The sequence below is a fragment of the Ptiloglossa arizonensis genome, chromosome 12 (genome assembly GCF_051014685.1).
Source record: "Ptiloglossa arizonensis isolate GNS036 chromosome 12, iyPtiAriz1_principal, whole genome shotgun sequence".
NCBI lineage: Eukaryota > Metazoa > Arthropoda > Insecta > Hymenoptera > Colletidae > Ptiloglossa > Ptiloglossa arizonensis.
In genome coordinates, this window is record NC_135059.1 from 9,957,800 (window position 1) to 9,980,793 (window position 22,994).

A 22,994-nucleotide genomic window follows, 5' to 3' on the forward strand; every position below is an offset into this window, starting at 1 on the left:
AGGCACGGCACCTTTTGCGAGTTGTCCTTCAAGGACTTTTATTTTATCAATTATTGTAAAACGCTGCGAAGAGATTGTTCTTTCAAACAAAATGTTGCATGAATTTTCAAATGAAATTATGACAGTACTTTATCAAAAATCTTTAGATCATATTTTCTTATTGTGCATCAATTTTTTTGAAGATAAAATATTAAAATGAACCTTTAATGCTCCTATATTTTACTTCAAAGCATATTTTAAAGAACTATAATACAATTACTTGACAAATTGTAAAAATATAAGCGACTAATACGATTCAGCTTAATAAGAATATAATTAATCCATTTAAGGTTTTTAACCAAAATTTTTCTACATTTAAATAAAACTATAATTGAAAACACAACAATAATAGGCAAAATATGGTCTATTGATTTTTTCATTAAACGTTACCTCTAAAGAATTCATTATATATTAATTACTTGCAACAACAAGTAAAAATAAGTCTTGTCATATTTTTATTTTAATAAAAGAGTAGAAATATTGTAACTTGATGTTTATTTAAAATTAAAGTTCTAAATTTTCAAAAGAGATTACGATATATAAAAAACGTGTTTATGCGTAATTATTGGTACCAAAATTTTGTTATGTTAAAAATTTTATCAAATTCTTAACATTTTTCATCTCTGCATAAACTTTCAATCTCTTTGCAACGTCTTGGTCTTTCATTGAAAGACCATACTCAACCCCATTTGGAGTTTATGACTGCCAGAAACTGCTGGTATTAATCCTACTCAACCAAAAAACTATCACAAATGGGCCAAAAAAACTAAGGCGCATTAGTGGTATGTTGCATCGAACTGCATCACACTGCTCTGAAAGTGCTTTGATTCGACACTGGTCTGAATGACCTCATAAGCACCATCTTGGAATGCTCTTGATTTGTTTTCCAGAGTCACTGCAGCTGTGCCCTCTTCTGTTGGGACTCTGGGCGCAGGAAAGGGTTTGATAGTATCTGTTTGTTGTGTCTGGATTTGTAGATGAGTCTGCGCTCCAGTTTGCTGTTGTGCTTTTGGCTGCTGTTGTTGGTAGATTTCTTCTTGACGATGTCTGTCTGCGATGCTGAGCTCATGGAAGCTGACCAGGTGGCGCTTCAGGTAGAGCTTGGTCTTGAATAGCTTGTTACAAAGGGGGCATGTGACACTCTGAGGGTTGTGGATCAGGCGCATGTGCTGACGCAGGTTCGACAAGTTACTGTACATGCGGTTGCAGACAGAACAGGGGCGTGGGTCCAGCGAGTGCAGTTTGCGTGGGTCAGCTGCAACACACACACAACTTGCTCTAACCCGGTAGAGGCAGCACGGAGAAGGGAGTTAATCTTTTTTTTCTTTGTTTTGTTTTGCTGAATGGATTTATAGGTGGTGTCTCCGATTTGCCAGCCACCACCGGACAGCAACAACCAGCTGAGAAACCCTAGCTGCACGATTGTTGTACGCTCTATCTAGTTTAGCAATGGGATTACTTTTAAACTTTAATTAAATTACCCAAATTAACCAAATTAACCAAATTATTAATATTTAACATTTATTTTCATTTATTTTACTCACTTTTAATTAATAGTTATATTTTAATAAAAATAACTATTTTAATAAAAATTACTCCTACTTTAGGAAAGTATATTTTAATATATCTTGCAATATTTAAAATTACTAATTCTGTTTTTAACATTCGTTAATAACATCAAATTTCATGTTTATGATCATTCTTATTCAAATTTAGTTTATGATAATTTAAAGAACTTTTTCATAATTTCAATAGAAGAAGTTTGAATCCAATCAGTGTAATACTGAAGTTTTTTATAAAAATATTCTGATTGCTATCATTAAATAAACTCAATTTTCTCAATACTTTGGGATTTTTTAGTGCAATAATGTATTTAAAATTCAAGAAATTTGTTGATCCCATTGCTACCTGTTATGCGCACCACGATATCGCGCATCACCAACGCACACACATCGGAGACAAATGGTAAGCGTGTTGTTATTGGGTACATGAGGCGTGAGAGTTCGCGCTTATTTTCCAAAATTATTCTACAATTATTTCTCGACAATAACACTCTTTTTCAATTTCATTTATAAATTTTCGCTTAAGACTTAAAATCTAATTATTTAAAATCTTTTACAGTTATTATGATTATTATAACTTTTGTCTTCTCATTATTCTTTATAAATCATATTATTAATGATAATAATAATTCAATTTTATACTAATGGTAAAGAGTAATATAATAACACTTAAAAATTCGAATACTTTCTATTTTACTTAAGTTAATTAAAATTCCATAATTAAAATTAGAAAGTAATACACGTATTATACTCTAACCAAATATTTAAAAAATATTATTTTTAAATATTACAAGTTCATACCAAAGAATGAAATTAAAATCAGTTTAATTTTCTGAATTTGAAATTTATATTATTAAATATTTCATAAATGTACCTTATAACACAGTATAATACGATTAGTAAAGCCAAGGATATTAATTTTTTAATTACAACACTGTAATAAAACACGGACCTCAACCAAAAAGCTTACAATGAAATTTAGCATCAAGCAATTGCTTTGCTATATATGTCAAATTAAGGTGTTCTACCGTGAAATATACATGGACACAGACAAACAACGCCAATTAGATAAAACACCATTTTCTAACAATATAGTTTAATACAAATTAACCACAATTTTAAAACATTTTTTAATGTAGAAATTAAAAAATTAAACCTGTTTAATTTCCAATTGGCGTGGCTTCGAACGGACAAAAACGGAAAACGTGGAAGCAACGGACAGACAGATTTACCAGATGGAGGGATTTATTTCTCTAAATTTTAAAAATCGATTTTTATTTCCTTTGTTTTCCTAAAATATTTTCATTTCTCGAGATTTTAATAACTGTACTTAAATTTCTATTAAATCCATAAAATTGTTGAATTAACAAAAATTTAAGAAAGTAAATAAATTATATTTGCTCTAAAAGTAAACCTTATAGTAATCTAATGTGTACAAAATTTTCTCTATAATTGATATTAACAAATTACAACTTTTCAGCCTCACCTCCAACTCTGGCAAACAAATGGACAGGTAGAGCCCGAGTATGTACACGCAGCTGACTTTCTCACACAACAGCTGCAAACTGCACTCCGCCTGGATGAAATCATCAAAAGATCGCCTCCGAGTGTCAAATGTCTCTCTCTCTCTCTCTCACTCTCTCTTTCTCCCTCTCTTTCTCTCACTCGCTTGCTCGCTCTCTCTCTCTCTCGCTCTCTCCTCTCTCTCTCTCTCTCTCTCTCTCTCAGTCTTTCTCTCTCTCTCCTCTCTCTCTCTCTCTCTCTCTCTCTTTCTCTCTCGTTCTCTCTTTCGCTCTCTCTTTTTCTCTCCTACCGCCTAGCAAGAGCTACCGAGCTACACGAGCTTACCATTTCAAACCGAGGCTCCCCTTCTCCTTCCATGTTTCTACTCGCATCCAAAAAATTCTCTCCGACATGATCGGCTAGGTTGTTGCTGTTTGTAATGGTGCTCGCAACTACCAAAGAATTAGGGTTGGGATGGGTGGCCACTTACCTTGTTGCTCTTGATTCAGCTCAGTATTACTAGCATGAGATGGTCCTGGCAGTCCACCTTCTAATGGTCCACCACCCCCACCGCCACCTCCTCCTCCTCCCCCTGCTCCTCCTCCTCCTAAAAGAATAATTTACAACTGAAAATCATTTTATTATAAAATGTATTTATTACTTATTCTTTAATGAAATTATTTTTTTTATCGAAAGTTGACAAAATTTTTATCAAAAAACATTCCCTTTAATATAGTTTCTTTAAAATTGGTTTACAACTATAGAAATGATATTAATAGATAAAATAGTCAAAAGTTACTAGTTATTACCTTGATAAGAAGGTGGATAAGATGGCAAAACTTCCATGCCACCATCAAGGCTAAGGAAACCACTTGGCAGTGTGTTGACCTCCTGCTTTGGAGAACAGTCATCGTCGCTTCCATACTCTGGTAATTCTATTTTTGGCTAAAACATAAAAAGTATCATAATTTTCTTTCTTTTCCACAAATGAAAATTGTGTCAAATTTTTAACAACAATACATATTCTTCATCCCTCATATTGGAAAGAATATTTTTATAAAAATCTAAGAATAATACTAAATATTTTACTTAAGGTATTTCTTATAAATCAACAAAATTTTATCTTGGTTAAAGTAATATGTATAAAACTACTAACCTCAACAATATCGAGATCTTTGTAACAGTCGAGCTGAACCTGTGGCTCAATTAATGGCCGTGTGCATGGTGTTCCAGTTGTACAGGCCACTGCAGCTGGTACAGGACTAGATATCTGAGGCGAATCACTTCGTTTACACAGCCTTTTCAGTGGTGGAGGACTTGAGGCTGGTGAAGTTTTGCTACGGTCCTCCTCCAAACTTGGTGAGATCAGCCCACGACCATTTGATGCATATATGTTGTTTTTTTTCAAATGCTGAAATTAATTAATCAAAATAATATTAATGAATTATTAACAAATATTTGTATCATGAATATTCAATTAAATTAGAAAAAATATATTAAATCTTTCATTTCAATTTTAATACATTACACTAACCCATGATTTTTCCACAAACTATCACATATATTTAACTTCATTGACCAGATAATATAAATTTTGAATTACCAATAGCATTATTGCGGCACAAACAGAGTTAAATCTTCCTTACATGCTGCATCACATTAATAATTGACTCCTAATACTATGTTAAAAATTTTATATTACTCAAGACACAAGTGATACGATGTAAATGTAATTTTCCATTAATTTTTAGATACAAACCTTTTCGTTGTTGTGCTGAATATTTTGAGAGTCGGTAAGTCCACGGATTTGCAGAGACTCAGCAGTTCGTAGAAATGTAGGCAATTCTGCTTGAGATATGTTAACCTCCCCAGCATACATGAACTCCAAAAGTGACTGTAGATGTTCAAACTCCACATCACGCATAAATATTATTGGATGCTTGCATGGATTCGTCTATGAGCATACATTTATGCAAATATTTTATGTAATTAATCCATCTTTCTAATACAAGTAAAAAGTGGAACTTTTTTCATTTCACTTATATTACAGATTGTCCCTAAAATATGAAACCAAACTATATGAGTATATTCTACTTATAGTGTTAATAAAAAAATGTTAAATGAATATAAATACTTTAATAAATTCATAAATGCTTCAGTACCACGTTTTAATCTTTCAAAATATTGCATTAAAAAAAGTATTTTTCAGTGTTTCAAATTAACTCAATAAATTTTCACAATATAAATGTGGCGATCTACTAAATTAAAAATCAGTTTTTTATGACAAAATGTTTGAGATATTCTCAAATGAAAAAATTTGAATTAATATCCAATGAGCATACAAGATATACAATTGACTCTTGTCTACCAATCCAAGAATTAGAATATTTATTATTATGAATAATTTAAAAAGTATGGTTGAAATATATTGGATTTCCAATGAACACAAATTGCATGTTTTTATGTACACTTAATGGAATATTTTCTAACGAAAATATGTGTCATAATGCTGAGACTAATCACTAATTGTAGTATCACATTAAATGTTATCTGGTACTTAACTACAATTGTTCATGTTATGCTATCATGTTCAAGTGAATTAGGTCATATTCATATGCCTGACATTTTATTTAAACTTCTTTTCTAATATAAAACTTTGAAAATTTGTAACACGGTATTAAAGTCTTTATGAACATATTCTCATATAACAGATTTCTACCGTTATATTAAGTAGAATACTCCTAAAGTTTGGTTTTCTTATTTCAAGAACACACTGTAAATAAAGATAAGTTTCTTTCACAATATTTAAATTTAATATTTATTTTAATAACAAAATTGGTTGAATTTAACAAAATTCATATATTAACTAAGACTAAGATTAATAATTTATATATTATTGCAAATTTTATTAGCAATACTAATTTTAAAGAATTGAATAAATTATTATAATAGTATATATTAATGAATGTATAAAACATATACACAAATTAATATTTTTAAATAAATTCTTAAAAAATTTGAAACTGAGAATTTTGATGTATTATTAAATGTATAGTGTTCAATTAGGAAAAACTCTTATACCTTGAAATCTTACTCAAAATGCCTTATTGTAGAAATAAAAAAAAATATTTTGAGCATTTATAATCAACTTATAATCTACATAAATGAAGAAAAAATAGAAAAGAAATATAAATATATGCTATGATATAAATATATTATTTGTGTTTTTTAAACCACTAATGAACAATTTTTTAACTACATTTCTCTGTAAGTCAAAGTATAATAATAACATAGTCCTGAATTTTGTTAACTTTCCATTTTATATTACATTTATTTAACAAAAAGAAAACTCAAGTAATGTAGGTCTTTCCATAATATAAATCAATTTATTTAATAACTACATATTATTTTGTTCATTTTAAATGTTCTCTGTAAAGGACTATAAGGTAAGAATTCTCTTTGTTATATGTAAAAATGTCAAATTGTGATTTTATTACAAAGTGATAAGAAAAAGAGAACAATTTGCCAAAGAAAGGTTCATGATATTTCAACGAAAAATAACTTCATCTAAAGAAGAAATTAAAAAAATACATAACAAAATTAAAAAGACAAGAATTACTGAAAGTAAGCCAGTACTGAAAAAAAAGTGATATGCAACAAAGCATTAAGAAAATTTAATTTTTTGTAAAGTGAAAAAAAGTCCTTAATGACACCAAGAAAAATGAATAAATATAATGTAGAACAGTAAATTTAAGAATTAGCTGGCAAAACATTTATGACAAGTGATAAATAATTTTGAACTAATTCAGTTATAACCTGCACATGTTTCAATGCTCGAAAGTAAAAGCAAATTTTATCTTAATCATAAGAAATTTAACTTATTTATTAAGAAACTTCTTATTGGTAGCCAATTAACAATATATTTATATCAAGGGAATACATAAATTAATTAAAAATTAATTTATTTTGGTTTGTTCGAAATAAGCCAAAATTTATACAAAAAACCAACAATCCAAAGCACGAAACAAAAACAATACCAGAATTTTGTACAGAAAATAATGTCCAGGTCAATACTGTAAAAATCCTTACTACATCTGAATTTGAATTTTATAGAAAAATTTGTCTATAAATGATAAGAAAAGAACAACATAATTTTTGTTAATGCTCAAAAAGGAAATGATAAAACATCAGAAGCCATTAAAAAATTACTTTTCATTTTACCAATTAATTTAAGCAAACCTATGATGGAATTTAAAAAAATAAAAAATGTTTAATATACTTTTCAATGATATTCTAATTATGAAATCATATATTTTATTTTTATAACAATTGTTATTTGTTATCATTTGTTCAGATTCTTTATAATTTACGTTTCATTATATTATTACATAAATACATATGCTAATGAAAAATCAATCATCATTATTTACCATGTATATTATACTTACTTTCTGAGGCAACTCTCTCTCTCTACTACACACACGCGCGCGCGCACGCGTGCGCGCGTATTGTGTATCAAGCTATTAATTTAAATTTTAGTAATGTCTTTTCAATTAATCTTTTAAAGTAAAGATAGCTATTTTACTTGGATACTTGAAACTTAGAATAATAAGATTAATTACTTGATTAAAGTTTAAAGCAACCTAACGAACTAATACAGATCATTATTAAAATAAGAAGAGATTTTAAATTATATGAAAATGGTTTACTTTATTTTGTATTTAAATATTTATATCAAATAGAAAATTATACAGTACAATTTAATACATTTAAAAGTACAAGATAGAAAATAAAATGTAAAATAATTTTATATTTTCATTTTTATAATGAAGTATTTAAAACTGTTTTACACAATGAGTGTTTCTAATCCTTTGATTAACAAGTTTATTTTAAGAAAAGAAGGTATTTCATAAAGATTATAAATACATTTATATTGTCAAAAAATATACGTTGTATACAACTGAAAAAAGATTTTTTCACTATCTCGATTTTTGTTTTAAGTTTCACAATTTTTTGTATATTTATTGAATTTATATAAGTTAAGTGGAAATAATATGTTAAAGATTATTAATAGTTAAAATCTATAACAATTCACCATTATGGAAGTAATCTAAACTACCAATAATTATTGATAAATAAACAAATAAAGTGTAAAAGCTAGTATTCTTATGCAAAACATATATGAGGCATCAGGGGACATTACACATACACATACATGGAGTCACGCATATATACACATATACATGAGAATTTTGAATAAATACTGTAATTTTGTCTGTATCTAAACCAAAGCATGATTCTCAAAGAATGTAACAATGAACGGTTGAGGGGAAAAGAGAGGGGGGAGGGGGGAATATCAAGCAAGTAACACTAAAGAGAGAAGCAAGGCGGGGAAGGTTTTCTAACCTTGAACAACTCCTTGAAGTAAGGGCTGCACGCGGAGAGGACAACCTTGTGCGCCTGGAGACGCCTACCATCGCAGGCGAAGGTGACATCAACAAAGTCCTCGTCATCCCTGAGGGCCTCGAATTGGCTGGTGATATTAGCTTGAAAGTTGTTCCAACGCAAGCAAAACTGCTGCTGGCTATCCGTCATTCTCCTCGCTCGACTCCCTTCGACCTCCTCTGTCTCCCTCACTCTTAAGCTGAGAGCCCCCCACCACCCACCCTCTGCCGTCTCTCTTTTACTTTCACCTTCTTCTATTTCTATCCTTCTCCCTCTTTCTCTTTCTTACTGGCGGCAACGCTGTTCTTTCTTCGTCACACACTTTGACTTCTCGAGTGTATCTTTCTCTTTTCTCTTGCAGGAGACACTTTAAGAATTTTTGAAAAATAATGAATATGGAAGATTCATTGAGACGAAGAGGGTGAGGGTGGCTTCGCAGGTTAGGATAGCCTGTTTTAATCCACCCTCGTGCTAGTGATTTGAGATGAGGCTCCCATTACTCTGGAAAAAAATGGCAGGTGCAAAAAGTGCAATCGATGACTGAAGAGGTGATGTGTGCGTGGGGAGAATCGATAGACGGCTTACCAACGCTTGAAAGAGAAATAAAGTAAATTTTCCATGTATAGAACTTTTTGTTACAATTCTTTAATAAAATTTTGGTGTTATATTCACTCTGATTAAGTAAATATTAACCAAATTATCATATTTTAATTGCATTACATAAATACAATACAAAAATTCATGTTCCTTTTTCTACTAAAATTTCTACTTAACAAGAAGGCCTTGTAGATATTTGAAAGCAGACCCTGGAACTTTCACCAAAAAGTAGAAGTACACTTTACTTATGAGTCAGCCCACAAATGGTATAAACGTTTTCATTTTTTATGCCCATTATACAGCAGTTTGTGTAGTCTATGGTTTAGTTACTATGCCATTGCTATACAGCCATTAGGATTCTTAGTGAATTTAATAATGTTGGAAGTAATACGACAAAGTAAAGCAAATTATGAGCCTCCAATCCATATGATAGAATAAATTATTATAGAAACACTAATATCTATACATATATTGTCTGTGTTGGAGTCTCTTCTTGTCCCTAGCTTTTCCCTAAAAAAAACATATATACCTGAACGTTACTTTTGATTCAAGGATCGCCACAATAGAGACACTAACACCATCTAGTGTTTTAGCCAAACGACAACTAGAAAAGTTAGTGAAGAAGAAAGTGTAACTGAAGCTGGTAACTTCCCCTCTCAGACAAATCACTATCGCCTGGTACATGTTCCATGTTTCATAGACGTCGCTAAAAACTCTTTGAGAAACATTTCTGTAATTCGTTAGAAGTGTGTAGAGCACGAAAGAGCGGCAGGGGGGGGAGGGACTTGTGACTTACATAAAACAATTACTTATCGCATGGTATGACTTTGTGAGTTGTCGAGCTCAGTTGAGGTTCGTTTTCTTAGGTTACGCGTATGTTTATGATCAAGGTTACCGTAAATGTATAATATTATAATATTTAAATGCAAATCACAGGCATCAAATCTATGTAGAATTATAAAGATAGGATTTTATGTTTACTTTTTATTTAACGATTGCATTTCTCTTAATTATAAAATCCAAACATAAAACGTGCTGCTTTTCATCAATTACGCAGTAAAATTTAGTGTCAACAAGAAGCGCGAATCGTTTACATATCGTTCATATGCACTGGTTATATTAAATAGAAATTCTTTTTATTTGCAAAGAAACCGGAAGACCAAGCATGTCTGCATCACCAATTGCAAGGCAAGCTACTCAAAGCCAAAGTATACCTTTGAAGAAAATCGTATTCAATGATCCCAGTCAGTTACCTGCAGATTATTCATCCACTCCTGGTGGAACCCTTTTTTCAACTACACCCGGAGGTCAGTGCTTTGTTTTAATAACAACTTTTTTCAGTGGTATAATCAGCATGAAATTTTAGTTTTCATAGAAAATATACCATAGGTTATTTATATACAACCTATTCCAATCGACATAATAATCTACTACTAATTGATTAAAATTAATATAATTGTAAGTTTATTGTGAAAATATTTTGACAATTAATTATATCCTATGTATATATCATTTGAGAAAGATGTATCTATAAATTTTAATTAATCCAGTCATCATAGAACTAAAATTTAATATCATGAGTATAGTAGACGTATATTGTTCTGTATATTTAATTTTGCAGGAAATTGTAAAATTGTTTTATTTCAAAATTATTTACTATGAAATTAACAAATCTTTTGAGTATTTAAACATAAACGTATTTTTCATACAATATAAGGTTTTACCCATTATTTCATTCAAAAGAACTTTTTATTCAATAAAGTTTATAAAATGTTATGTGAATATTTTCTATATCTCTTATTTTATTAACATATTACTATATATATAACAATTGTTTATATAATAATATATAATATAAAAGATACTTGAGGTGATTATTTAAATTGTCTGTCTGAAATGATAACATATAGGTAACATATGCATGGAGTTACCAGTTCTTAAGTAATTTCATAGTTATTCGAAAATTTGAATACATTCAAGTTTATTTATCTTTATAGTAAAAAGCTATATCATAAATTGATATGCCTTTTTTTAATTATTATAGTTCAGAAACAAGATTTAGACAATGACTACTAGTGAACATACATGATTATTAAAATTTTTTGCTCTGCAAAAAACTTAATTCATTTCATAAATAGCTTATAATAAATTTTCCAAAATTAATTCAGAAAAATTATAATTAAATTAATAAAATGATTACAATTTCTAACACTCAATTATAAGAAATAACAAAATTTAATTTATATATATCGTTAAGTATTTAATTAAAAATTCCTTTGTAAAAGAAGTAATAGTATCCAGTAACTGCAACTAAAAGTGACATAAATAATTTACATTACTTAAATGTTCATATCATGATTGAAATTTAAATAACAAACAATATTAATTAATCCTTCTGTTTGTATTTTTGTGTTCTAATATTGTAAAGTATAATCGAAAAAATTAAAGAATAATTTTTAAATAATTACATGAATATATAATTTGTATCTTATAAGTTTAAGTAAGTGATTTCTTTATCAAGTTCTTGAAAACATTTATGACTTGGGTTCTTGTAATTAAAACTGTTATAGACAACGTCAATATTTTGCAAACATTGCATCTAGCATATTGATTCTGTATGTATTTATATCAGATATGAAATTGGTATGCCCAAAATTCTAATAGTTTGAACTATAATTTCAGTAGGTCTTACAATTTGTTATTATTCAAAATTTTATTAAATATTCATAGATTTTCAATGTTGATTTGAAAACAAAAATTATAAAGGTTTTTTTTATGAAAAAAGTACAATATATTTAGAATTGTGCCATAATAAGGTTAAATTTTAGTAAAATATTAGTTACGCATTTTATAATTATTATTACAATAATTTCATAAAAGCTGCAGACAAAAGGAGATAAGGAAACTTCTAATGAAATCACATATTGATTTGTGTTGGTAAGTACACATTCCACTTTTAGATATAGGTACATTAGTACAGAAATGCACTTGTATAGATTTCTGCACTCATTACTGTAATAATTTTTTAATTATCTAAAGCAAATAAAATCATTTTCAATAGATCTAATCATTTATCTACATTACTTCAAATTTATTTAAAAATGCATTGTTGAAGTATGTGTTGTAAAAGGTATTATCACAATTACAGCTTTACAATTAAATTTTATTTAAAACTACAAATTTATGACCTTAGCCTATGAAGTATAAACCAGACTCTAGTGGTTTTTATTTTTCAATATTGATTTCATACATTTAACTTTAAATAATTTCAGTTGCCTGTAAATAAATTTCTAAATTTTATTGTGTAATCGCAATAGTAAAAAGTATCAGCAGTATAATAGTTGAAATACTGTAAGTAAGAATTCTTTTTATATGTCTTTTAAATTCTAGTATGATTTATGTTACATCCTGGGAAGTATATGTGCATAGGGTGCTAAGAAATTTGTTCATACTACTGTAGGTCTGGACTAGACATGTAAAATGGAAAGCAATTTCTTACCCCCAATTTGTAGAATACATGTTGTCAATTTTATACCAATTGGAAACTTTCTGCCTTTCGTGCATTTGTGTAGTATAGACAAGTTTTCTAATGGTCAGTGTATATTATTGATATTAAAATGTTTCAAAAACTATAATAATATGCAGAAAAATGTGGAAGATTCCAAAGATTTATAATATTATTTAAACATGTAAATGTATTAAAACACATAACAAATTACCATTACTGTCAATATAATTGTAAATAAACAATTTGACAAACAAACGCTGTTGAGAAATTCATATATAGAAAAAATATATACAATTCTAATAATTATATTATAAATTGTATATCATTATAAAAATAAATCAATTATCAACACAACTTATATAAATTGTACAGGTACCCGTATAGTTTATGAACGTGATTTCTTGATGAATTTACAAAATTCTCCTATATCTCGAACACCACCACAAAATATATCATCCATACCAACGGAATTATTGAAGAATACATCCATAATTAACACAGTGCCTGCAAAAATTCAAATTAATAGAGGTCAGTACTTGCTTCATTGACAATATTTTCTACTTATTTGTTTCTTTGTTTTTATTTGATAAATGTATTAATCATAAAGAACATATTTTAACCCATTTGCTATCACATTGCTTAATATTCAATAGTCAACATAGCTACCTTTAAGTAAAATATTTATAATATTTTCTGTCTGATCACTATTATGATTAATAATAGAACAAAGAAAACACAAAGTATCAAATATACTAATAAGTACTAGTAAACACAATTTTTTTGAATGGCAATTGTATTAACAAAAGAAATAATAACAAGAGTACGTAATATAATTTTTGTATATAAATACATTACAGATACACCAATAATTGAAGAATCTGCAGAACAATTTGAGATGGATATGTAAAACAATCTGTGATTACAATGTGTTCACATTGCAACAGCCATTTATATGAATAGTACTAATCAGTGTAATACAGGAAAACGTATTAGTAATGTATCTTTTTGTATAAATATATTACCGGAGATCTTATAGATATAAGTCTTTGTACAATTTCATTCAGAAATATTAAATATAATGATATAATTGTATTGATTCGTCATATTTATTTCACAAATAAATTATAAATATCACAATATATGCACAAAAATCCATAATATACAACTTTTAATAAATAATTACATTAACAAATCATCATTTTATATGGATGCTTTCACACTTTTCAAAACAAAGAAGAAATTTCTGCATCAGAGATTTATAGACAAAAATATTTGTTATATTTATTTTAATTAAATTAAACTTAAGTTGGTTTTTATTGATTTTGATTGATTGAATATTATATTTGTTGAATACTAATAAATAAATGATACTTGTTACTCTAATACAAATAATGTAAAAACTAAGTATTTGTAAAATTTTCATAAACTAAAATTTAAGAATAGAAATATATACTTTTTTCTACATTAAATATTTTTTTTATACCCTCCTTGAATTGTAAAAGATCATTCCTAAAAACTTCTTTGTATGTTTTTCATTGTTTATTGTGTTAGATAAAATTACATATAAAATGTATAAGATCACAATATAAAAGTTTAACATATTTACATGATATTACTCTACCGGAAGTTTAATTTAATTTTTTTTGAATAAAATACTTTGAGTAATTAATTCTGTATGAATTAACTTTGATATATATTTAAACCCAAAAAAATGCATATAACATTTACTTAGTTTATTCTTTGTATTTCAAATACATCAATGCATTTTCAGCTATTAATATTCAATACTGAGCACAAGTATCAATTGTGCATCTATATAAGTTGTAGTTATAGAATCTTGGACAATCTTATTTATATTGTACCTTTTCTTAATCAGTATAAACAAATATTAATCGTTAATCGGAGATCCGCAATTTTAACCAGATTTTGAATCACAAATTTCAGACAACTTCTGGAGAATAACTTTTGCAACATTAGTTTTAATACCATCATTATCATAATCATCATAATAAATTAATTCGCATAAATTAGCACATTCAGGGTCATTGTTTATTAATTCTTTCAATTTGTTATAAAATTTGTTTATAATATCTTTGCGATATTTCTGGTAAACTGTAGTCTCAGGATGGGCATGTTTCTGAACTTCAAAGAAAGTTAATAATGGTGTGGCACCTTCAACCACTACATATACGACTTTTGAATTTAATTTTTTTCCACCAGGATAAATTTTATATACATTGTTATGATACGATCGTCTTTTTATTCCTGCTCGATCACGTATTTCTTCCTCTAAATCAATTGCACTTTCCATCCATTGATAAGCAACTTCCTTTAAATCTGGTGGAATGTGTGATGATGAGGGAATCAAAATGAATAGTTTATGAGTAGCTATTGTTATATTATGACTGTCCTCAATATTTTCTATTTTTTCAATCAGACCTTTATTAAAGGTACCTGTTGAAGGAAGTATAAGTCTTAAGTACCCATAATAATAATTATATGCCATACCAGTTCCATAATCTAAACCTTGCATTAAATTAATAGTGGAGATATTTTCTTCACATTGATTATTAAAATCAATAATTTTCAAGAACATCCATAAAAATAAAATCCAAGGTGTACATAATAATACAATGTTTTGTATCTTTCTGTTTAAAAGATTAACTTTTATCTCTTGATCACTTTTACCAATAGTTAGACTGATAAAAATTATTAAATAAATACTGAGAACTGATGTAGTTTCATCGAACCGAAAACTACTTTTTGTTGCAGTCATGGTGTTTATATTGTAACAATTTGTAAACAATAAGTGCATTACATATTGACAAAATTGTATTAAAATATCAATCATAAGCACTATATTGAAAACAAATACAATAAGTAATAGATATTTGATAAAAATTGGATTATTGTCATTATCTGTCACTTGTATACACATCCCTATTAAAAGAATTACAACACCAATGCAACTCGTCACATATAACCTTAGTTTATTATTCGTGTAGGTATTCATTTTTTTTTATATTATTATATATACATTATAAAATTTTCTTTTATATAGTAAATTATACCCATGTTTTATTAGAGTAACGTAACCTATTATTTTTCAAGTCTTATTTACAGTTTTGAGTTATATTACATTTGTATCAGATTTCTTTCTTTTTATATTAATACATTGGTGTTATTAATGTAATACTTCAAGTAATAAATTAAACAACGATAAATTATTTGTAATAAAATTGCCTCATGCGAAACTTATTCGGTTCGATACTTCGTGGTTGATATGAACTGATTCTATGATACGTGTAAATATTTTGCAGATTACTGATAAATGAAATATATTTTTTTTTTAAGATAATTACATATCGTATACATGTACATACTACATATATTAATTATTTTTGACAATTATTTAAAAATTAGTAATATATAAAATAAAAAGATTTGTATATCTAAAAGATTATAAAAAATTGTGCAATTACAAAAGATTTGTAACTTTATTAGTAGTTCTTGTAAATTGTTATAAAATAACAACGAAGAACAAAAATTGCAAAAGATATATATAACATGTAATAAAAAATAGAAGAATAAAAGATAATGGAAATAGTGGATGATAGAAAGAGATGGTGGAAGAGAAAGAGAGAGATCACATATTGCCAGGTCAGAGCGCTGTTAACGTAAGTGAAACAAGTCGATTGACCTACGGTACAATCGAAAGCACGTACGATCGATAAAACCTATAATCCGAACTTGTCTTGTGCAAAAATTTACACTTTGACACACGGATTTATTTCTTCAAAAGTATAAACAAACATACCTACTCTATTCAAAGTACATTGAGGAATAAATATTCCAGCAGGTGATTTTTGCTGTTGATTAGCGCCATGTCCCACAATGGACCAATCAGCTGCTTGGTAAACCGCCGTAGAACCTCGAATCTGTTCGCAGACGAATGACAACAAAAGAGTCTAATAGAAGTCGCGCGCGAGACAGTGGATTTTTTCACGACTCCGCAGAAGATTTGCGGTTTTTTCCGTTCTGTTACTCGCCGCGAATAACGTCGCTTTAGTCGTGGTGAAAGTGTCGAGGAATATGAAGAGAAGAAATGTCGAGTGCGGTAAGCTTCGGAGGCCCTTGAAACGCAACAAGCTCACCGAGGGAATCTACGGAAGGTAAATTTTCGCCGCCATATGTCTCATTGGAATGGCTAATTTTAAAAATAACCAAAAATTCAATAGATCTTTCTTTGGAATACTTTCAATTTACTAATCAAATACTTTTGTATTTTCCGATTTTCCGTGAGACGTACAAGACTCCGCAATGCACTGTGCCAGTGCGAGATTGTCGGCCGCTTTCCAGAAGCTGCGTGATATAACTTGACATTTGCCAAAACCTTGACCATGTGTGCCTGTTTTTATAGAAATGTGCATTAAATTACTTTTTTATAATCTTTGTTATTTAAAACGCGATGAAGTGCTAAACAATTTTAATACGAAGATCACAAAAAATCAGAAATTCAAAAAAGGATAATTTGTTTTAGTTTTTTAATCATTACCGGTTTACATTGTATAATTATGTAATAAAGATTTTATTAATGTAACTTCACACTCGATCTATTATTTTTCTTCATACTTTATATTTTTAGTACTTTGTTACTTCAGAAATATTTAGTTTAAGAACTTAATTTTAATATGATATTTTTCTGACATTTTTTATAAATTAAGCAGAAAGTATGTGTGTGTGCACGTGCTGTGCATCAGCGTATGCATGTGTGCGTGTGTGTAAAATAATAATGGTATAAATTCTGTAATTTCTTTGCAAGTACAATTAACTTCTGTCTACAAATATCGTTTGTTTTTATCCATTGTATGTGCAAAAAATATATTGTATCAATATGATTTTTAATTAACTATTCAAAGTTTTGCACATGAAAATTAATTTTATATTTGTTATTGTTAACCGATTGAAATACGATATGAGTACATAAAAAGCATTAGTTTTTATATTATGTATTCAAATTAACAATGTATACATTTTTAATACAATAATAATACAGTGTTATCTTTTATTTCAGTACATTACTTTATCTAAAATTTCTTCTACTATGGGCCACGGTAATTTTGGCAGACTTCATTTTAGAATTCCGTTTTGAATTTTTGTGGCCATTTTGGTTACTTCTCAGAAGTGTTTACGATTCTTGTAAATATCAAGGTTTGGTAAGTATTATACTTTAGCTTGCTAAATTTTTCTTTAGCAAGCTCTCAACACAATAAATTGTACCAATGTTTAGAATAACACAATCTATTATTTTTCAGGCCTTCTCTGTATTTTTTATTTGTATTGCACTTACATCAGATATGATTTGTTTCTTCTTCATACCAGTACATTGGTTATTTTTTGCTGCTAGCACCTATGTTTGGGTACAATATGTTTGGCATACAGGTAAATATAAGATATTTATATTAAATTTTTTAGGGAAAGTTATAATTATGTTCAAACAAAAAAAATAATGTAATTAATACTAATATTAAACAGACAAAGGTGTGTGCCTACCAACTGTGATGCTATGGTTATTATTTCTATACATAGAAGCAGCAATTCGGTTAAGAGATTTAAGGCATATGCCTTTTCACTTGGACCTCTGTCGACCATTTGCAGCACATTGGTATATATTTCATCATTTTTATTACTCACTCTTTCATTGTTTATATAGATAATAACAAAAAGAATTTTTAAAAGTGAAGTGTATGCATAACAAAAAATTTATATTCTAAATAATAATGTAAAAAATATACTAATGGTAGTAAACTTTTTTTTAATGGTATTAATGTAAATAGTAATATATTGTTTCTTTTCAGCATTGGTTATCCTGTAGTTACATTAGGTTTTGGTTTCAAAAGCTACATAGGCTACAGAATGAGACAGGTAAATCTAAAGTAGATATAATATTTCAAAAAACAATTTTTCCAGATTTTATATTTATATATATATATGTATATATATATATACTTTGTTCACCAGAGAAAACAAAAAGACGTAGCAAAAGAAAATGAATTCTATCTACAATTATTGCAGCAAGCACTGCCTCTAGAACAACAAACTACACTGCAACAGATTCAGCAAGTTCAATCACAAGCCCATATTACTGCATCGTTAGAGCAACATGTTAAAACACAATCTAATAAATTATGTCCACAGTACAATCCAAGTCCTGAAAAAAGCAGAGGTAGTTTGTATTTATTTTCATTTTTCAATATTATAACTATATGTACATGATGCTGCATATGATGAAAGATTGTATAATTTGATAATTAAATATATTATAGGAAGCAATAATAACTCTGCAGAAGTAGGTATACAAAATGGTAGTTTACATATAGGTACACAAATTACAACCCAAGCGCAAAACGTTACAACAAAAAATAATCACAGAAAGTCCTTAGACAAAGGTGAAAAGCAAGAAGAACAACATAATAAACACAATATAACAAATATATCACAATCTGATAAAAATGATAAAAGGTTTATACATACCAATGGAAGTACAGTCACTCACAATGATATACAATTCATTGAGAGGGTCGGGTAAGTAATGCGCACATGCGTGCACTTTTTATAGTGATCAAGAAATTTACTAAAATTCAAAATGTGAAATCCAGATCTGTGAATGATTTTGATGCAAATGAAATAGAGAAGGACAAATTTGTGAAGGGTGGGAACTGTGGTCACACTACAATGAAATCTCAGAGTAATGGTTCTGTAACAGGCAAGTGGAATAATATAAAAGAAAGTCGAGAATCATCGTCCACCGTTAATACTCAACGTGAACGTAAAACTCGTCAAGTTAAAGCCTCGGTTGATAATATAAGTGAACAACAAAAACAGCAAGATGATTATTGTCAAAGGTACATTAATTATATGATTTTGTTGTTTGTGCAGAGTGTTTCTGAAATAGGTGACCAAACATGAAAAGCATACTTTATTCATTATAAGGATGAAAAAAAAGTGATACAAATATGAGTTTGGAAACATTTTCTTTTCAAGTCATAACTACTCTTTATTTATGACAAAGTTATATACGAACGCTTTCTTTAGAAAATACTGGAAATAATTTTAAATGATTTTGATGGAGTATTTCGAATTTTTCCGCACAAAGCAACAAAATGATTATTGAGTATTTTCACAACAGGTGTATTAAAAAAAGACCTCAGATATCTCCATACATAAACATATAGAGGATTTAAATTAAGGGCAAGTGTAGTAAATAAGTAAATGTATTTGAACTCTATTGTATATAAATCAATGTATATTTAGTGTTAAGTTAACTGTCTAGTCACACATACTATTACTATTTATTTCTAATAAAACAATAATAACAATACTTATCAAATTCTTACAATAAGTAGAATATGCTCCCAAAGTTTGGTCCCTTATATCAGAAAAACTATATTCATTTTTTGTACAGTAATGAAACTGTTACAATAAAGATCTGAAGTTAAAATATTTGTATTTTTATAAGTACTAAATGCATATATATATTCTTATTTTCTGTTTTATGGATATATTTCTTGAAATGTATTTTATGAAATAATGAAGTATAAAGTTATCATATTTTTCTTTAGTGTAATTCGATATCATTTAAATAGGTTACTGGTGTGTCGCAGGCTTGAGGCTGACATAAAACGCTTGAAGTCAGACTTACAATCCAGTCGACAAGTGGAACAAGAACTTCGTTCTCAGATAAATACTCTACAAAATGGGGAACGTCAAACTAAGGGTGATATACAGCAACTGCAACATGATAATGATCAATTGCAAAGCAAGTGAGTAAAAGATAGCATGTAGTTTTAAATTACATGAAACTGTATTTTAGAATTCAGTTACTTTAGAATGTTTTTATTTTTTAAATACTTATTTTTGATACTTGTTTTTAATAGGTTACATGGATTAGTAACAGCTCGTCAATTAGATAAACAAACTATGTCTTCACTGGAAAAAAGAATCGCAGAAGAACGGAAACAACGAACTTCTTGTGAAGCATCACTAGTTTCCGAGAGACGAGCGCGACGAGCTGCAGAAGAAGCACGTTCTACAGTTCCACCTCCTCCTCCACCACTTATTAGACAAGAATGCACGGATACGTGTAAAACTCGTAGAACGCAAATGGAGCAAGATCTTAAAAATTTACGGCGAGAACTTAAAACAAAAGATGAAAGGTAAAAATTTCGAATTAATGATTAAATCCATTATTGCGATTTTTCCAAAAGATATAAGTTATACTTTTTCTATTTTTAAAAAAACATTTACTGTAAATAGATGGTAATTGGCTATTCCCTGCATTGTGGGTTTGATAAAGTAGTCTATACAACATAATGGTTTTGAAATTAGGTGCAGTGCACTAGAAAAAGATGTAACAAGATGTAAGGAGAATCACAAAGAATCTGAAATTCTACTTGGAGCACTTAATGCGCTACAAGACAAAACTGCTCATTTAGAAGACAGTTTGAGTGCAGAAACGCGTATAAAACTTGATTTATTTTCTGCACTTGGGGAAGCCAAGCGACAATTAGAAATCAGAGAAAGTAAGTAAATCTTGTATATACTTGACAGTTTTGATTCTACAGAATGTAGAAAATATTAATTGATCAATAATGTATATATTTCAATATAACTGAGTGAATGATAAATAAGTTGATTAATAGTATTTAATGGTTAATTAAATATTCGATTAAATATAGTTTAAAATTATATGAATTAATGCATATTATTCAGTATTTAAATTTAAGAATGTAGGGTATGTTATACATAATGTATTTTATGTTGAATCAGATGTAATTAGATCTCAAGAAAAGGAAATGGAAACGCTAAAAGCAAAAATAGCCCAAGATTTAGCTGTGATGCCACAAGACACATTTGGTCCTGCACCAACCTGCGCGACATCTAAGCTTCGATTAAATAATGAAGTGCGAGTTGCAGGTACAAAAATACGTTCTAATGAAAGTCCCTGCCCAGGGTGTACAGTGTCGAACTTGGATCCAAATGCGACAGCATATACACCTAAGAATTCCCTAATAGCGTCTACCGAAGCTTAAAAACTACAATTTTGGCCACAATTAAGGCTTCACGGAAATTGGTTATAAATTACATAAACATGTTTCAAGTATGTTTCTCAATGGAAATTTAAATACGAGCTTGAATTTTACAAAGGAATGCAAATATTTTACCCAAATAAAAATTTTATTATTTAAATGTGTAGGATGTTAAAACATTTAATTATCTTAAAATTTACACAAAGAATTTATGCAATATTTTTTCACAAAAAATGTGTTTTTATCAATGGAAATTTACATATGAGCTTGGAATTTAGACACAAATAATTTATTTTATTAAAATAAAAATTTTAGAAATCAAATAAATTTATAGAACTTAAAGCATGTAATTCTTTCAAGATCTATCTAAAATAATTATGTAATTGTTTTCTTAAAACTTCAACTTGTATTATAAGTTTCTCAAGTTTGAAAAAGAGAAATGTCTTCCATGAGAGACTTCTAGAAACATGTTTTGCATCATATTTATTACCTAAAATGATACAATATCATTAACTACGTATGACCATAGGACGTGACTACTATTGGGTTGAAGAATATTTGAAAACTAGTTGCGTCCTGTTAAACATGCTGTAGGTTGATCTTATCTTCATTGACTTTCTGACACATTCTTAAAAAATATTAAAAAGTTAAAAACTAAAACTGGAGCAAGATTAATATTCTCAGTATCTCAGATAATTATTAAACTTTATATTCAATTTAGTATATCTGTATAGATTTTAATATTTGATAAAGTTAGGTTTAACATTACATTCAATATCACTGTACATGTTTCATTATTTCACTATTGAAACTTACATTTTCCTAATTTCTTTAATTATACTTCACTTTTATAGTTGAATATGCAATACTGTATAAATGAAGGAATATGAAAAAGTATAAAAGAAATCAGAAACTTAATGGTATCATATGTTTTATTTATTAGAAAGATAAAAAGATTAAAAATTTAGTCTGTTTTTGATCCTCCTACAGCATATGCCTAAATCTATGACGACTTGTTATAGGCACAAATCTTACTCAAGTCGTAATACGAAGCTAGTCCAGCATACAAACTGTATTTAATGTCTTTGGCAAGTGAAGCCATTTTAAGTCATGTGATCATCCAAAACCAGCCATTAATATACATTGAAAAACCTGCCGTTCATCATTCAAGAAGATTGATATAAATGTCAAAATGCCAAATTCATTTTAAATGGTCATCATTGTATTGATACTCTCATTTCTGTACGTTTT

The 22,994-nt window shown here is 28.4% G+C and overlaps 5 protein-coding genes across 11 annotated transcripts in view; 2 read left to right on the top strand and 3 right to left on the bottom strand.

Annotated features, from left to right (window-relative positions):
* The window catches only part of LOC143153091 (uncharacterized), a 40,123-nt gene extending 31,046 nt beyond the window's left edge, over positions 1-9,077 (bottom strand). The window contains exons 1-5 of the mRNA XM_076323921.1: positions 8,511-9,077; positions 4,864-5,058; positions 4,261-4,515; positions 3,914-4,049; positions 3,595-3,711 (exon numbers count right to left, since the gene is read on the bottom strand). Coding sequence (XP_076180036.1) covers positions 3,595-3,711; positions 3,914-4,049; positions 4,261-4,515; positions 4,864-5,058; positions 8,511-8,699 — 892 coding nt within the window. The 5' untranslated portion in view covers positions 8,700-9,077. The remainder of the gene's footprint in view (positions 1-3,594; positions 3,712-3,913; positions 4,050-4,260; positions 4,516-4,863; positions 5,059-8,510) is intronic.
* Positions 625-3,572, bottom strand: LOC143153092 (uncharacterized). Its single transcript, XM_076323922.1, has 2 exons — positions 3,450-3,572; positions 625-1,127 (listed from the first exon to the last, which is right to left on the bottom strand). Exons 1-2 carry the CDS (start codon positions 3,480-3,482, stop codon positions 816-818), a joined length of 345 nt encoding a protein of 114 aa, XP_076180037.1. The 5' UTR covers positions 3,483-3,572; the 3' UTR covers positions 625-815.
* Positions 9,078-9,863: 786 nt separating the features above from the next.
* Thor (eukaryotic translation initiation factor 4E binding protein thor) lies at positions 9,864-13,746 on the top strand. 2 transcript variants are annotated; one of them, XM_076323952.1, is made up of 4 exons: positions 9,864-9,998; positions 10,295-10,453; positions 13,027-13,182; positions 13,512-13,746. In XM_076323952.1, the coding sequence occupies exons 2-4, from the start codon at positions 10,312-10,314 to the stop codon at positions 13,559-13,561; spliced, it is 348 nt and encodes a 115-aa protein (XP_076180067.1). In that variant the 5' UTR covers positions 9,864-9,998; positions 10,295-10,311; the 3' UTR covers positions 13,562-13,746. The 2 variants fall into 2 exon arrangements, with proteins under 2 accessions (XP_076180067.1, XP_076180068.1); XM_076323953.1 differs by lacking the exon at positions 9,864-9,998 and adding an exon at positions 10,000-10,036.
* A 541-nt stretch (positions 13,747-14,287) lies between these two features.
* Positions 14,288-15,937, bottom strand: Sting (transmembrane protein sting). The gene has a single exon (XM_076324211.1). It carries the CDS (start codon positions 15,665-15,667, stop codon positions 14,570-14,572), a length of 1,098 nt encoding a protein of 365 aa, XP_076180326.1. The 5' UTR covers positions 15,668-15,937; the 3' UTR covers positions 14,288-14,569.
* A 370-nt stretch (positions 15,938-16,307) lies between these two features.
* On the top strand, positions 16,308-22,387 carry LOC143153057 (macoilin). Of its 6 annotated transcripts, none has more exons than XM_076323809.1 (13): positions 16,308-16,455; positions 16,535-16,826; positions 17,729-17,870; positions 17,970-18,096; positions 18,190-18,319; positions 18,513-18,579; positions 18,676-18,883; positions 18,981-19,239; positions 19,314-19,559; positions 20,301-20,477; positions 20,592-20,870; positions 21,043-21,236; positions 21,484-22,387. In XM_076323809.1, exons 2-13 carry the CDS (start codon positions 16,747-16,749, stop codon positions 21,744-21,746), a joined length of 2,172 nt encoding a protein of 723 aa, XP_076179924.1. In that variant the 5' UTR covers positions 16,308-16,455; positions 16,535-16,746; the 3' UTR covers positions 21,747-22,387. The 6 variants fall into 6 exon arrangements, with proteins under 6 accessions (XP_076179924.1, XP_076179927.1, XP_076179928.1 ...); XM_076323810.1 differs by having other exon boundaries at positions 16,312-16,513; positions 16,603-16,826; XM_076323812.1 differs by having other exon boundaries at positions 16,309-16,826; positions 20,319-20,477.
* Positions 22,388-22,994: the final 607 nt, after the last annotated feature.